This window comes from Trachypithecus francoisi, unplaced genomic scaffold (genome assembly GCF_009764315.1).
Source record: "Trachypithecus francoisi isolate TF-2019V2 unplaced genomic scaffold, Tfra_2.0 Lachesis_group15, whole genome shotgun sequence".
Lineage (NCBI taxonomy): Eukaryota > Metazoa > Chordata > Mammalia > Primates > Cercopithecidae > Trachypithecus > Trachypithecus francoisi.
Genome location: NW_022681460.1, coordinates 72715931 through 72732366, shown reverse-complemented (window position 1 = coordinate 72732366; position 16436 = coordinate 72715931). Strand labels below are relative to the sequence as shown.

Genomic DNA, 16436 nt, shown 5'->3' with positions numbered 1-16436 from the left:
TGAGTCATTCTCCCTCTTAACTTACCTTTAACCACTTTTGTTTGTTTGTTTTTTTCTTACAGCAACTCCAAGCAAAGAGCTGGAGGAGCCAGCCATTGTAATTACTTACTCTCATCGCTTAGCTCCCCAGGTGGGATGTGTTTCCAAGACACATTTTTGTATTTATAAGGAAATGTAGTTAGGATTAATTTTATTGTCCTAATTAGAACTCACATTTTGGTTAAATCCTCAATTTCATTAAAAAAAAAAAATCAGTGTTTCTTAAGAGTGAATTAGGCAAAGGGAAGAAGATAAGGGATCACACTGTTCTAGGGAAAAGATCTTCCTCAGTGGTGGGTGGGCTGTTTGGGTGTGAAAAAGATAGGGCAACTTAATTAACCATGACGAAACAGACAAGTGTCTTTCAAAAAAATCAGACAAGGTCTGCACAATCTTAATAATAAAAATTTTAGAAAAAAATGATTTTCATGTTAGTTCAGAAAGCTGTGGTAAATGACCTAAATATATTGCACTTTCTGGTATTTTTTACTTTTTAATGAAATATATACCTTCAGCAAAGTGCACACATCATTTTAGACATCTCAATGAATTTTCATAAAATGAACACATCCAGTAATCACCATCCAATTTAATGCACCAAATATAGATGTTCCATATACTGTATATATATATATACACACACACACATTGTATATATAGTATGTAGATTACTTATCATACTAATCATCAATTGTAAATATGAAGGACATTTATTTGTACTCATATTTTTAAGAAAATTGAGATTTAACAGGATATTATAGAAGGGTTTAATTCGCCTTTCAAGTTTGTTATAGTTCTTTTCCCCTTTTGTGTATTTTAATCACTTTATTTCACAGTAATTCTTTTGAATAAAGGAGAGGTGAGCACTCCAGAGTTTCAGGTAGGAGACAGCAAACAGTATACTTTGTTGATCTCACACATAGACCTATCATTTAGATTTGTTGTCGGGCCTGATTAAGGCCATTAATGCTTTTTTTAAAAAAAAATTATATTTGTTAAAAGGAAGGTAATTTTTAAAACGAGAAAAAAAAAATGGACACGGGACATGAGAGTGCCGCAATACTGCAAATAGAATGTAAGGAAGGAAATAGCTTTTAAGAAACAAATTTTGTTAAATTAAGTACCGTGACTAAATACTTTAATTCCTTTTCTTGTAGTCCTTAAGGATCATTTGACTTTGAACCTTTTAAGTTAAAGAGGAGTAGCCTGAAAGCCTGAGCTCCCTACCACCCTGAGGGGGTGCGGGTGCGACGAGGCCGGTCGGGGGCTTCCCCCATCCCCTGTTCCTGCGCCCTCCCCCCGCTTCCCCCTCCTCCCCTCCCTATCGCCCTCACCCCCCTTCTTCCCCCGTGACCCCTGACCCCAGCTAATCTGCATAGAGGAATGACAGGCATCCGCTGGGCAGGATCCGCCGCGCCGGCTGCGGCCGGCCGGGCTGGGAGACCCGCGCGGGGTAGAAGGTGAGGGGACCCGGCGGGCCGCTCGGCACAGGCCGGGACATGAACGCTTGGAAGTCTGGCTGGGAGCGGACCCATGATCGAAGGACCAAAGGAGCCGCGTGATCGCTGGACCTGGCCCTGCGACCCCAGTCATGGGCCAGACCTCGGTGTCCACGCTGTCCCCGCAGCCCGGCAGCGGTGAGTCCCGGGCGCACGCGATGCGCTCCCGCCGCGCGGGCGCGGGGCTGGCGGCGGGGCCCGGGGGCAGGCAGGGCTAGTCGTCTGGTCGGGTTCCGCTCGGACCCGCCAAGTCCCTCGGAGAAACCCCAGAGGTAGCGCTCGCCAAACTCTTTGTCGTGAAAGAGGAATGCCTTTTGGGATCCAGCCGATTTTACCTTAAAGGCACAGGCTCCACTTTTCTGTGCGCGGTGCTTCGCTGTGGTTTTGTATCCAAATTATTTCGGAGCCAGAAACTTACGGGAAGCGCCATTTGCGTATTACTGTGTTTTTAAAAACGCGAAACTTAGAGAGCAGGAGAAACATGCCAACAGGTTTTTCTGTATTTATGAGCAGACTAGGAATGAATGCTTTCAAGCTTGTCAACTGATTTATGGTTTGTTATTTGGAGTAGAAGCGCTGATGGCCTTATCATGGCAGAACGCTGAATACTTAATAACTACCCCCGAAATGCGTAATTGTTTCAAATGAGACTTGTTTTGTTTATAATAGACACAGCAGCTATAACATTTAGGGAAACATATCTCAGAACTTAGTTCTCCAGGACTCAAGTTAGTTGTATGGAAACGTGTGTAACGTGTCTGAGTTCTAATGCTCTGTTTTAAAAGTCTCTTTTTTTCCATTTTTTTAAACAAAAAGAGGGAAGGAAGGTACGTCTGGCATTTCCCCAGCAGTGTAGGGATTAAAAGAAAAAAAAAAAAACTGTTTGGTGGTGTTACTTGTGATTGGATAAGGAAATAAATTTAAAAAGTACTATTTTGATATGTTTCCATCAACGATTAAAAATAAAACTCAAAGGAACCATTTATGTCGTTCGTTGAGATATTTGATACACTTTTGAAATTGTGCAAACATCAACAGGATCTTGCTGAAAGGAAGTGACAGGGCACAGAGGAAGGTTTTTTAATCTGCCTCAGGATGTCTAGCTAGATAGCATTCTGTCATTCCAACTTCCCACCCCACTTTATACCCAGTGGGTTTCTTTAGGTAGCACAGCTTCACCCCCTGAGATACCACAAGCTTTGCTGAGGTTTCTGTTAATATCACAGAAGACCTCTCTGCAAAGAAGAGACATCAGAATCAGAATATACCTTCTTTACCATTAATGACATGGCTGCAGCTCTGAACATCAAAAAGACTTCATGTTGATAGCTTTTCGAGAGATTTTTGCGGGGAGGGGTTGAGTAGGATTTTAAATTTAGTAAAACTATTTTGTGCAAATAAGACTCGGTTACCTTTGTCTTACCTTAAAGTAGTGTGAGACTTCTTTTCATTTCAAGGAAGGGTTATATTTTGAAATTTATGCACCGGCAAAGATAGAATTAAATCAGTACTCCAATACGAGAGGTATACAGAAAGTATTGTCCTGAATTTGGTGATTTTTATCACAAAATATTATTCAAGTGAATATTAGAAAAGCAAATTTTGCCTTAATAAAAATCAAGGAGTACTATATAAATGATGTCTAATAAGCAAATAAAATCCTGAAGTGAGACTCCCTGCCTCTTACCCAGTACAGCAAAAAACACCCAGATTGCTATAATTCCAAATCAAATGACTGATTATAATGAGAACCTGTAATCTACTTAAGTAAAAAGTGTTTTAAACAAAAAGTTATGCTTTATCATAGAAGATAATTCAGAGAAATATCTCACAGAATGGTGTTATACTTAAATTGCAGGTCCTCAGTTTTGTGGATTACAAATGTGTATGAATTGAAATGACCAATCCATACATCATAAATAGAGGGTTTTTTATTTTTCAGTTAAGGGATAACAGTGGTTATGACTTAAATTGTGGTATTGTAAAAGCAGAACAATTTTCTCGTGGTATCCAGTATCTCTAAGTCTATTAGAGCTACCCCGTTTCCCTGAAGGTTTGTCATCAGATTCTAAGTGAAAACCAAAAAATAAAAATAAAAAATAAAAAATAAAATAACGTTCGCTGAGTTTTATATTCTTGTCTGTATTTTTCTGAGTCTGAGACTGTCAAACTCTCTACTATTCCAGGTATTTTGTTCACTCCTTGTTAGCTGTTTAACTCTGGCTTTACAGATGGTGTGAAGATCCTTGTTTGATCTTAGCCATTGACTAGTTGTTTAAGTCTGGAGCAGCTGCTTAGGATTACAGTATTAAAGATGATTCTCATCTTAATTGCTTAGTGGGTGAAAATCTGTTGAAGTCAAAGGAATCAATAGCACAGAGTTTAATTATTCATACTTATCGCTCAATTTGGCCTTTTGTAAAAATCTTCATTATAGGCTAGAAGTTAGCTTGCTTCTCCCCATTTTGACTTTAGGCTCCCTAGAGCCTTTCAGTTTAGGTTGCACCTAATTCTCTGGGATCTAGGAAGACCATTAATAATTTTTTCTGAAACTATGCAGTTAGATCCATTATTTTTTTAAAAAGCTGTATTGACGTATAATTCACATACTATAAAATTCACCCATGGAAAGTGTACAGTTCATTGTTTTTCAGTTTGTTCACAATGTTATGTGACCCTCAGTCTCTATTCCCACCCTATTCAACCAGCAGGCTCTACTTTAATTAAACACTAATCAACTCTTCTGTCTCTATAGATTTGCTTAGTGAGAACATTTCATATCAATGGAATCATAATGTGTCATTTTGTGACTGGCTTCTTTCAGTTAGCATAATGTTTTCAAGGGTCATCCATGTTGTAGCATGTATCAGTTGTTCATTTCTTTTTATTGCCAAATAATATTCTACTGTATAAATATGCCACATTTTATTTATCCATTTATAAGTTGATGGACATTTGGGTTATTTCTGCTCTGGGCTATTTATGAATAATGCTGCTCTGAACTTAATGTACAAGCTGTTGTGAAGATATGTTTTCATTTCTCAGGTATATATTTAGTAGTGGAATTGCTAGATTTTATGGTAGGTAGTTCTATGTTTAACCTTTTATGGTGTTGCCAAGCAGTTTCCAAAGAAGCTAGACCATTTTACATTCCTGCCAGCAGTGTATGAAAGTTCCAATTTCTCCATATCCTTACCAACATTTGTTACTGTCTTTTTGATTATAGCCATCTTAGTAGGTGTGAAGTTATATCCCATGGTTTTGATTTCCTTTAATTACTAATGACTTTGAGCATCTTTTCATATGCTTACTGGCCATTTGTATATCTTCTTTGGAAAAAATGTCTTCAGGTCCTCTGCCTAATTTAGTTGGATAATTTGACTTCTGTTGGAGTTTTAGTCCTTTATGTACTAGATCCAAATCCCTTGTCAGATACATGATTTGCAAATATTTTCTGCCATTCTCTGGGTTGTCCTTTCATCTTGATAGTGTGATTTGCTGCTCAGATTTTTAAAGTTTTGACGATGAGCAGTTTATCAATCTTTTTCTTTTGTAATTTGTGTTCTTGGTATCACATCTGAGAACTACTGCCTAACCAAGGCAAGAAGATTTACACCTATGTTTTCTTCCGAGAGTTTTGTAATTTTGGCTCTTACATTTAGGTCAGTAATACATTTTGAGTTAATTTTTATGTGTGGTGTGATGTAGAGTTTCAACTTCGTTCTTTTACATATGAATATCCAGTTGTTCCAGCACCATTTGCTGAAAAGACAGTTCTTTCCCCATTGAATGGTATTCCACTGTTGTCAAAAATTGATTGTATACGTAAGGGTTTACTTCTGGACTCTCAATGTGGTAATGCCAATTACCACAATGTCTAGATTACTGTAGCTTTGTAGCAAATTTTGAAACCTAGAACTGTGAGTTTTTCAACTTTGTTCATTTAAAAGTTTCTACTGGTTATTCTGGTTCCCTTGCATTTTCATATGAGTTTTGCAATCAACCTGTCAATTTCTGCAAAAAGCCAATTAGGATTTTGATAGCAATTGTATTGAACCTGTAGATCAATTTGGGTAGTATTGCTGTCTAACAATAAGAAGTCTTCTAATCCATGAACATAGATGTCTTTCCATTTCTTATATCTTCTCTCTTTTCACCATGTTCTGTAGTTTTCTTTCTTTTTTTTTTTTTTTTTGGAGACGGAGTCTCTCTCTGTCGCCCGGGCTGGAGTGCAGTGGCCTGATCTCAGTTCACTGCAAGCTCCACCTCCCAGGTTCATGCCATTCTCCTGCCTCAGCCTCCTGAGTAGCTGGGACTACAGGCGCCCGTCACCTCACCCGGCTAGTTTTTTATATTTTTTTTTTAGTAGAGATGGGGTTTCACCATGTTAGCCAGGATGGTCTCGATCTCTTGACCGCGTGATCCGCCCGTCTCAGCCTCCCAAAGTGCTGGGATTACAGGCTTGAGCCACCGCGCCCGGCTTGTAGTTTTCAGTGTAGTGCAGTGGTGCGATCATGACTCATTCACTGCAGCCTCAACCTTCTGGGCTCAAGTGATCCTCCAACATCAGCCTCTTGAGTAGCTGGGACCACTGGTGCCCACCACCATGCCTGGCTAATTTTTGTACTGTTGTTAGAGATGGGGTTTTGCTGTGTTGCCCAGGCTGATCTCAAACTCTAGAGCTCAAGAGATCTACTCACCTGGGTCTTCCAAAATTGCAGGGATTATAGGCATGAGCCACCGTGCCTGGCCTGAACTCATTTTTTAGTCCTACTAGTTTTTCAGTGGATTCCTTATAATTTTCTATATACAAGATCATACTATATACAAGATATATTTACGTGTGCAAAGAAACAACATTTTAATTCCTCCTTTTAGAGTTGAATGCCTTTTTTTTTTTTCTTATTTAATAGTTCTGGCTAGAACCTTTAGTCTAATGTTAAGTAGAAGCAGCAGTTGTGAGCATTTTTGTCTTGCTCCTGATCTAACAAAGAAAAGTCTTGTTTTTTTTTTTAACCATTAACTGTGCTATTAGCTATGGTTTCTTCATAGGTTCCCTTTGTCAAAAAGTTCTCTTCTATTCCTAGTTTGTCAGTGTTTTTATCATAAAGATTGTTCAATTTTGTCAAAGGTTTTTCCTGCCTCTATTGAGGTGATCGTATGGTTTTTGTTCTTTATCCTATTCACTTATCACATTACATTAATTGATTTTTGGTTGTTAAACCAACTTTGCATTCCTGGGATAAATCTCACTTGGGTAATGTGTATAATCCATTTTGTATGTTGCTGGGTTAGGTTTACAAGTATTTTACTGAGAATTGGATCCATTATTTCTAAGTACAGGCTAAAACGATATGCCCCCAAATAAGATGGTTTCAGTACCCTCTGGCATCATGCTTAGGAGGACTGAGACTTCTGGTATTTCATTGTCAAGTATAGAGCATGGCAGATTGGATACAATAAGTTTTTGATGAATATATGAATGAATCAACAAATAGTTTGACTGCTTTAAGCCAATGACCATATGAATGAGAGGTATGTATTATTTATATTCGTTTTTTAGTCCAAGAATTACAGTACTCTGACTGTATTGTCTGAAGGGAGGTGTCTGAATCTAGTAACTATTTCTTCTAGTTTTTTCCAACCCCACCCCATTTTCACAGTACCACAGACCAACACTTGGCTGCTTCTCCTCAACCCTTGGGTTGAAAGGGCAGATAATGCCACTGTCCCCATTTGTAAGAGACAAGAGAACAAGTAAATAAAGTGTGCAGGATCATACCTCGGTTGTGATAGAACCTGTATTTATCTGTGTCTCTGGGCTTCCAAGTTTTATTCAGGGCCCTGTATTTGTCTTGTCCAGAATATTTATCCATTTCCTTGTAAACCAGGCACAGGAAGAAGTCCTAAAGGCAAAAACTGATAGAGTTTGTTTTCTTTACGGTGTAATATGCACATGGTAGGAAGGCAAACATTACAGGATGGTTTGGGATAAAAATGAGTTTACCCCCTCCCAGAATCCTCCAGTCCCACTTTCCAACTATAACCCAGCATGAACAATTTTTTTCATTCCACATAGTTTTCATTCATAGATATCTTTGTCAGCAGTCAAACAAGACATACTATACTTACTGCCCAATACTTCAAATTTTTCGTGTAATATAGCTTGAAAATATTTCCATCTTGATCTCTTTAATCCTATAAATGAACACTATTATAGTATGTGGATATATCAAAACTTCCTTTAAAATAATCCCATTGTATTTTAATATTGTTCCTGGGTTATCTGCATATGTGTATGCTATTGTGAACAATATTGAAATGAACATCCGTATCTATGACCTCTCTCTGCACTCCAGGCTCAAATATGCAACTCCCTATTTGACAGTTCTGTTTGAAAACTTGCTGGGCATCCCAGAGGTAACATAGATCTAATGGAAGATTTGATTTTGTCCTCCAAGCCAGTTCTTCCCCTGACTTTCTACATTTCACCAAATGATACCCCAACCACTCACTTATTCTAGCCCAAGATCTAGGAGTTATTCTTAGGTTTTCCTTCCGTCCTCCACATGGATCCATCAGCAGGTCTTGCCCTTTTTTCTTCCCAAATATATCTCAAGTCCATGCTCTTCCATCTGTCCTTAATGCCACTATCCAAGCTCTGGGACCATCCATACATGGACAGCTGCAAGCTACATGTCCTAATGACATATTAGCAGTAAAGTTGCTAGGTTAAAAGATTTGTGTGTTTTATTTTGATAGACTTTGCTACATTACTCTCAAAGAGGCTCTCTCAGTGTATCTGCTTATTATATGAGACTTTGTGTTTCTGTACTCTGTCACCACCACTGCATATCAGGGTCACTCTTAGCCCATAGCCTTGTGAGAATTAGAAGTCTTCCTCTGGTGAGGCAGCTCCATAGCACAGACTTAACAAGTGGAACATTAGCAGGAATTTAGTTCCCACTCATTCTCTTATCTAGGTGTCCTTCTGCAGTCAACACTCTACACAACTGTACATGACCATAATGCTGTGCATAAATAATTTTTTAGACTCTTTGTAAATCTATATTTAAAAAATGGCATCTTATTTTAGTTATGAGTGATGCAGGACATTTATATTTATTTTTCTTTGAATTGACTATTTTTAGACTTTCCTTACTTTTATGGTTTCTTACAGATTTGTATTTTCAGGAGATTAGCCTTATGTCTATTATATATTTTAACATTAAAAAAATTTTTCTTATACCTTAGATTTGTTTACAGTATTTTTTTATAGAAAACTTTAAATTTTTAAGTCAAATTGATTAGTCGTTTTCTTTCTTACAAGCTAGGGCTATTTCCTCTGCTTTCCTCTGCTATTTTTCTTGTGTTTTAAATATTTGATCTCTGTAATTTATTCTGGCTTAAGATGAATAGATTTAATAATATAAAACTTTTAAACTTTTATATGACCAAAAAAATTAACATCAGAAAGTTGAAAAGGAAAATAATAAAGTTGAAAGAAATATTTAATTATGTATAAAAAATAATAGTTAATATCATTAATGTAGTAAGACCTCTTAAAAGTCAATAACAAAAAGATAAACAACCACATAGGAAAACAAGTAAATAACATGAACAGGCATTTTCTTTTTTTTTTTTTTTTTTGAGACGGAGTCTCGCTCTGCCGCCCAGGCTGGAGTGCAGTGGCCAGATCTCAGCTCACTGCAAGCCCCGCCTCCTGGGTTTACGCCATTCTCCTGCCTCAGCCTCCCGAGTAGCTGGGACTACAGGCGCCCACCACGTCGCCCGGCTGGTTTTTTGTATTTTTTAGTAGAGACGGGGTTTCACCGTGTTAGCCAGGATGGTCTCAATCTCCTGACCTCGTGATCCGCCCGTCTCGGCCTCCCAAAGTGCTGGGATTACAGGCTTGAGCCACCGCTCCCGGCGTGAACAGGCATTTTCTAAAATATCTAATGGTTACAATTGTGAACTCACTATGGACCAGGAACTACTCTAAGTGCTTTATTTGAATTAACTTTTTAATACTTATGACGTTCATCCGAGGTAACTGATATTAATATCCCCATTTTATAAATGAGGAAAACCAAAGTACAAGAGCTAAGTAACTTGCCCATGTCACTTGACCAAAGAAGAACATAAGTGATCACTTGGTATATATATGAAATAAGATTTAAGCAATTAAATGGAAAAAAAAAAAGGGGGGGATGCAACTGATCACCTATGAGTATAGCAAAGATTAAAATGAGTAATTCCCAAAAGACATTTGTTTTGTGGTAATTTACATTGTTACAACTTATCAGGAAAGCAGTTTGGCAATATATTTTAAAAGTAATAGAATGTGCACTTAGGCCAGGCGCAGTGGCTCACGCCTGTAATCCCAGCACTCTGGGAAGCCGAGGCAGGTGGGTTACCTGGGGTCAGGAGCTTGAGACTAGTCTGACCAAAATGGTGAAACCTCGTCTCTATTAAAAATGTAAAAATTAGCGAGGCGTGGTCACGGGCACCTGTCATGTCAGCTACTTGAGAGGCCGAGACAGGAGAATTGCTTGAACTTGGGAGGAGGAGGTTGCAGTGAGCCGAGATTGCACCATTGCACTACAGCCTGGATGACAGAGTGAGATTCTGTCTCAAAAAAAAAAAAAAAAAAAAAAAAAAGCACTTAGACTACTCTTAGACCCAGTAGTTCCTCTTATAGAAGTACATTGTAAAAGAAATAATTAATTGCTCATAAAAACAATTTTTACAAAAGCCAAAAATTGGAATTAATAGTCAAACATCAAGAGACTTGTTGAATTTATTGAAATACAGACATGTGATAGAATAAGCCATTTTAAAATGATATAAAAATATTTTTAAAGGCAATTTTAATGATAAATAGCATCAACAAGTGAAAAGGCAGGCTGTGAAGTCATATGGTTCCATTTAAAAAAAAATGTAAAAAAGAAATTTATTTGTACATACACATACACATAGAGGAGAGGAACTTTTTTTTTTTTTTTTTTGAGACGGAGTCTCGCTCTTTCGCCTGGGGCTGGAGTTCAGTGGCGTGATCTCAGCTCACTGCAACCTCCACCTTCTGGTTTCAAGCGATTCTCCTGCCTCAGCCTCCTGGGTAGCTGGAGTTACAGGCATGAGTCACCATGTCCAGCTAATTTTTGTATTTTAATAGGATGAGATTTTATCATGTTGGCCAGGCTCGTCTCAAACTCCTGACCTCGTGATCCACCCGCCTTGGCCTCCCAAAGTGTTGGGATTACAGGCGTGAGCCACTGTGCCCACCCAGGAACTTCGTTCTTGAAGAGTTGGTGTGACAGTCATGGCTTTTCCCTGCTTTGGAAATGATCAAACCCAAAGTTTCCATATCCACTGTCCACCTGGCCGTTGACCGTAATTAAAGTCGTGAGCCGACCTGCAACTGTACTAGCTTTTCTCCAGCTGCGTGGATTCTGAGCTTTAAGCTCAGTGGCTGGTTTTCAGCTACTTTTTTTTTCCTTTGTCAGTGATGAAAACAAAAACATTGGTCCCAATATAGCCACCTTCTTTTTAGGTTTAATTGTTTTTTTAGTCTGTTTAATAATAATGTGAATGTCACTTACTTTGAGAGAAAGAATGTGAGCAAAATTTCAACATCACCTACTTCTCTTTGGTCCATAGCTCATCAGATTTGGTCAGTGAGTAATATTCCAAATATTTTAATTTTATTTTTAGCAGTCTGAAGTAGAAAATAATAATAAATTTATTTTATTTTTAGCAGTCTGAAAACATAATGGCTAATGAGCAAGTCACACATCACCTCTTGCCTTCTTAATGCAGTGGGGAAGGAAATAAGAATTGTAAGAATTGGTCTTACAATTAAGCCTATTTAATTTGAATAGAGGAAAAATTCCAACGTTTTTTCTTTTCTTTGGGAACTTTACTGTAGCAGGTTAACTGCTAGTCTGTATTCTTGGGAGAAAATATTAATATTTAGTGAAGACTCGATTGGTGCAAAAGTGGTATTAAGGATAGAAATAGTCTTAAGAAAATAAACACTTCTTGTTTCCTCCCCACAAAAGCAGGGGAACAAAAACCAACACTACAGAAATACAGAAAGGAATGGGCAAGTCACATTACTTGCTAAAAGGTTGCTCTAACCATTATCATTTATGTTTATAAACCATCCCTCCATTTATTTTCATTTCAAGGGGCTGGATGTTTTTATTCACATCAACCTTCTGGCAAGTAAAACACTGCAGCCCTTAACACTAAGGAAATTTGGCTGCCAAGGAAGGACTGAAGTGCTATTTTGCTTAAGAATATCCTGGAAAGCTGTGCTGGTATGTGCTTGGCAGGTATAGTCCTACAAATCAGCCTGTTTTATGAGGGGATATTAAGAAGGAGAAGAGTGGCACCTTCATGCAGCAAGCAGTTCCTAAATTAAAGTTATTATATGTAAGGTGTTATGCTAAGTAAGGTGGGAAGTTTCAAAGATAAATCCTACACAGACCCTGCCTGCAAAGCGTCCAGTCTAGAAGATGCTTAGTGAAAATGTGCAGAAATGAGAGTGGAAGGGAAGGGATACCTAGAGAATTGTAGGACTAGATCAAGAGGCAAAACACAGAATGGGGACAAGAATTCAGGCTCTGAGAAGGAAAGGGGTGGAAGGCAATACTGAAAGCCACAGGCAATGGGAACCGCTGAAGCTTTTTTTTTTTTTTCCATCAAACCAGAGAAATGATTATTGCTTTGCCCAGGAGATGAGTCGGCCTGCCGCATGCAGTATAGGTTTCATGGGGAGACACTGAAAGTGGGACCAAGAAGTAGGCTGGAATAATCCAGCAAGGTGAAGTGGATGCCTGATCTGGGGTGAGAGGTGGGTAGAGAAATGGGAATAGGGTCTCACCCAACTCTCAACTCCCAGAGTTACCCAGTTTGTGTCTGCAACTCTGACCTCTCTCTGCACTGCAGGCTCAAATGTGCAACTCTCTATTTGACTGGTCTGCTTAACTTGCTGGGCATCCCAGAGGTAACATAGATCTATACAGAAGGTTTGATTTTTGTCCTCCAAGCCAGTTCTTCCCTTGACTTTCTACATTTCACCAAATGATACCCCAACCACTCACTTATTCTAGCCCAAGATCTAGGAGTTATTCTTAGGTTTTTTTGTTCCCCCTCCACATGGATCCATCAGCAGGTCTTGTCCTTTTTTCTTCACAAATGTATCTCAAGTCCATGCTCTTCTGTCTGTCCCTGCTGCCACTACCCAAGCTCTGGGGCCATCCATTACATGGACAACTGCAGTAGATTCCAGCTGCTCTTCTGCTTCTATTCCCACCCTTCTGCAATTCATTTTCCACAGAATAGCTAGAGTAATTTCTTAAAGCATAAATCATGTCACTCACTCACTCAAAACCTTCGTGTCCTCCCACTGCACGTGGAATGAAATCCAGATTGCACAGTATGGCCCTCGAGGCTCTACATGAGCCCATATGATCCCTACCCACCTCTCTGACCTCATCTTCCATCACTTTGCCCTGGTCCCCTCTCTACTGCTGCAGTCTCACTGCCTTTTTCAGTCCTCAAACAAGCCTGGCTCAGTGCTACCCATGGACCTTGGCTGTTGCTGCTCCCTATTTGAGACACTCTTTCCTTGGCTCTTCACACAGCTGACTCCTTGTTTCGGCTGCATCCTTGCGCTTCATAGAGACCTTCCCTGCCTACCCCTCTCCAGAATAACTCCCCCCCGGGGCACCACCCACAGCTCTCTGTGCCTTCATTGCGCTTAGCACTCAGATGATCTTGTTTGTTTTATTCATTGTCTCTCTTTGCTAAAACAAAAGCTCCATGATCTAAAAGACATCTGTCTTGTTCACCAATGTTTCTTCTTATTTCTAGATATATGCCTGACAACAACACTATTTGTCAAATAAATGAATAGCTCTGTTTGACCAGGTCATATATTAGTAGAGTAGTAGGAACTGAGTAGAAAGTTCAGGGGCATCTAAGAAATGTGGAGTTGTTTAAACTGATTCTTTAATCTTTAATTCTCCAGTCTCTAAATAGCATGCTCTTTGCTACCTATTGATTGATTGTTCAGCATGACACATTATCTACTGAGCTCACAGTATGGAAACCGAAGACATAATTCTCTTTTTTACCCTGCCCCAACCCCTGCCTCTCCCCATTTCAAAATCATACATTTCCTATTGTTTCCTATTCTCCCATTTTCTCATGTTCTCAGCAGTCTTTTTTTTTTTTTTCTGAGACGGAGTCTCGCTCTGTTGCCCAGGCTGGAGTGCAGTGGCCTGATTTCAGCTCACTGCAACCTCTGGTTCCTGGGTTCAAGTGATTCTCCTGCCTCAGCCTCCTGAGTAGCTGGGATTACAGGCACCCGCCACCACACCCAGCTAATTTTTGTATTTTTAGTAGCAACAGGGTTTCGCCAGGCTGGTCTTGTAGTCTGGTCTTGAACTTCTGACCTCAGGTGATACACCCACCTCAAGCTTCCAAAGTGCTGGGATTACCCTTGTGAGCCACTGCACCCAGCCCCAACATTCTTATATTGTGTTTTTGATTATATCAGTCATCTATGTAACAGCAGAAATGCCAATGATAGCTAAGGCTTGTGGTAAACTACGATTTCTTTTTCTCTCCCGCATACCTTTTGTTTTTCCTACTGTGTTTTTGTTAGATTGCTAAGTGTCCTACATACTCATCTCCATACTTTCTCTTGTTATGTATTTAATAAATCACTTGTCAATATGTTCAAACACTCGAGTTATTCTTTCAGGTTCATCTTGAAGAGCTTCATACATAGCCTTTGCCCTCTTCCCATGTGGACTGGATTTTCTCGGAGCCCACTGTCCGGCTGTTGTCTTGGGATCGCTCTTCATCACGCCAGGGGGATTCCTTCCGCTTTCCTCTTGCGTTGAATCTCCAGATTGCTGGATCCCACGCCTTTTTTTTTTCTTTCTGTGTCTATTTCCTTATTTTGGCAGAGCACACAGAGTGCTTCTTGAGAAAAGCTCATGGGGTGTGTGGTTTTGAGTATTTGTATTAGAACGTGTCTTTATTCTGGCTTCATGCTTGGTTGATAGCTTGGCTGGGACATAAGGTAGCAAAGCAAACTTGCTACAATATGCACAAACACCACCATCCCTCCCAATTCATCAGGATGAACATTTTGCTTTTATCTAGAAGGCTTGTTTTTTCTCTTTAGCAAATAGCTTTTAACTCATTTCAAAAGACTTTCTTGGGTTATGGTCGCACAAGATCTCAACTTTGACCTGGCTTGTTGCAATGGTCTAAAAAATATTTTATGGAAGTTTAAAAGTTTTATGGTACATAGACTAATTTAAAAATGTGCTTACTGTGATAATAATGTGCTGGAATTTTTAAAGAAGACTCACATTTAAGATCTACATTGAATAATTGTGGTATTCCTGTATTTTTCTGTGTTTTTATTTTAGGGATGCAACATCTTTATGGGATGCTGGTTCTGATTGGATCCTGGGGGTATTACAAACTACCATTGATATTTCACAAAAGTGCCCAATTGTGAGACTCACTTAGTGTGCAAAATACTGATTGCTGGGTCCCACATTATAGGTCAGCAAAATCAAAGTCTTTTGGAGAGGGGTCTCAGAGTCTGTGTTTTCAACAAACATTCCAGAGGATTCCTAAGGTGAGAAACATCTTCTGGAAAACAAATTATAGGTTAGTTGTACTGTACAGATACTCCTCAACTTGTGATGGGATTACATCTTGATAAGCCCATCATAAAGTAAAAAAAAAAATAGTAAGTCAAACCATGGTAAGTCATGGACCTTCGGTATTTAAATTTTAAAAAGTCCTCATTTGAATATTTATGTGTGTCTTTCTCTTTACTTGAGGCAAAAGTTACAAAATATCCAGTTCAAAAACTCTGATGTTCTGTACGCAAATGCTGAGATGAATTGGGTTATTCATATTAACTGTTTATGAGCAAATATTCCTATTGTCAAGTAGAATGTTGAGATTCTTATGGAATATTATTGCCAGAAACCTGTTTGCTTTTATGTTCATTTTGTTAATATTATAAGCAGCAAAATAATGCATTTCCCACAATAACTAGGTTTGAAGTAAATATATAGTTACATTTGAAGGTAAGGAAGTTATCAGCAGAATGCCAATTACTGTTTAGGAAAAGGCCACAGAATTTCAACTTGTTGCCTTTTCAAGAAGACCCCTGTAAACTTCATCTGAGGGTGCTGCATGCTAATTACTTAACCCAAAACCAAAGTCAAAGAACAGGTCTCTAGATGAAAATAGCTGTTTAACAATGAGTAGGAAGAATTATAAGAAAGATTTTAGTAAAATACATTTCTGAAAAGGAGGCTGAGCCCTTTTCCTTTTTAGAACTGTAGGCGGCTAATTCTGAAAATTCCAAAAGGAAGCAATCATTTATTTAAGACTTCTATTCATGCGTTCCTTTCTGGATAATGCTTGACTGTTTATTTTCGCCTCTGTTTGTACTTTAGGCATCCTTTCCTTTCAATTTTGTGCCTATTTGCAGCCCATTGCCCAGTGTGAAGTAAATTCGATTCAATCTTAATTGGGGTCTCTTAAAAGCTTTTTCTAAAGAATTTTTCAGCCTCCCCGTGGAAGGCCACTGTTTGTTGCCTAAGGTGTTTCAGGGTGTGCTGAACATTCCCTCTGACCTTCCTTCTTGTATAAAAATGTTTCTGACAACAGCTGGGTGGCTCACAGGACTGAGAAGGGCAGTCTAACAGGATGATTCAGGATTGCGCTGATCAATGTCATCTATTATAAAGGTATTTTGTGTTTTTCAAAATTTCTTCTGCATCTGTAAAGTTAACTTGTGTTGACCTGCCAACCTGTTTATGAAAGAGCCGGGTGAGAATGGAAACTTGG

General features: G+C 38.9%; 1 protein-coding gene across 8 annotated transcripts in view; it reads left to right on the top strand.

Annotated features, from left to right (window-relative positions):
* PHACTR2 (phosphatase and actin regulator 2) overlaps positions 1 to 16436 on the top strand; it is a 308168-nt gene that overhangs the window by 141117 nt on the left and 150615 nt on the right. For 2 of the 8 annotated variants that reach the window (XM_033235206.1, XM_033235202.1), the window contains exon 1: positions 1431 to 1676. The exons of the other annotated variants lie outside the window; for them this stretch is intronic. In XM_033235206.1, coding sequence (XP_033091097.1) covers positions 1631 to 1676 — 46 coding nt within the window. In that variant the 5' untranslated portion in view covers positions 1431 to 1630. Of the gene's footprint in view, positions 1 to 1430; positions 1677 to 16436 lie in introns of those variants that run through there. 8 annotated transcript variants of the gene reach the window in all.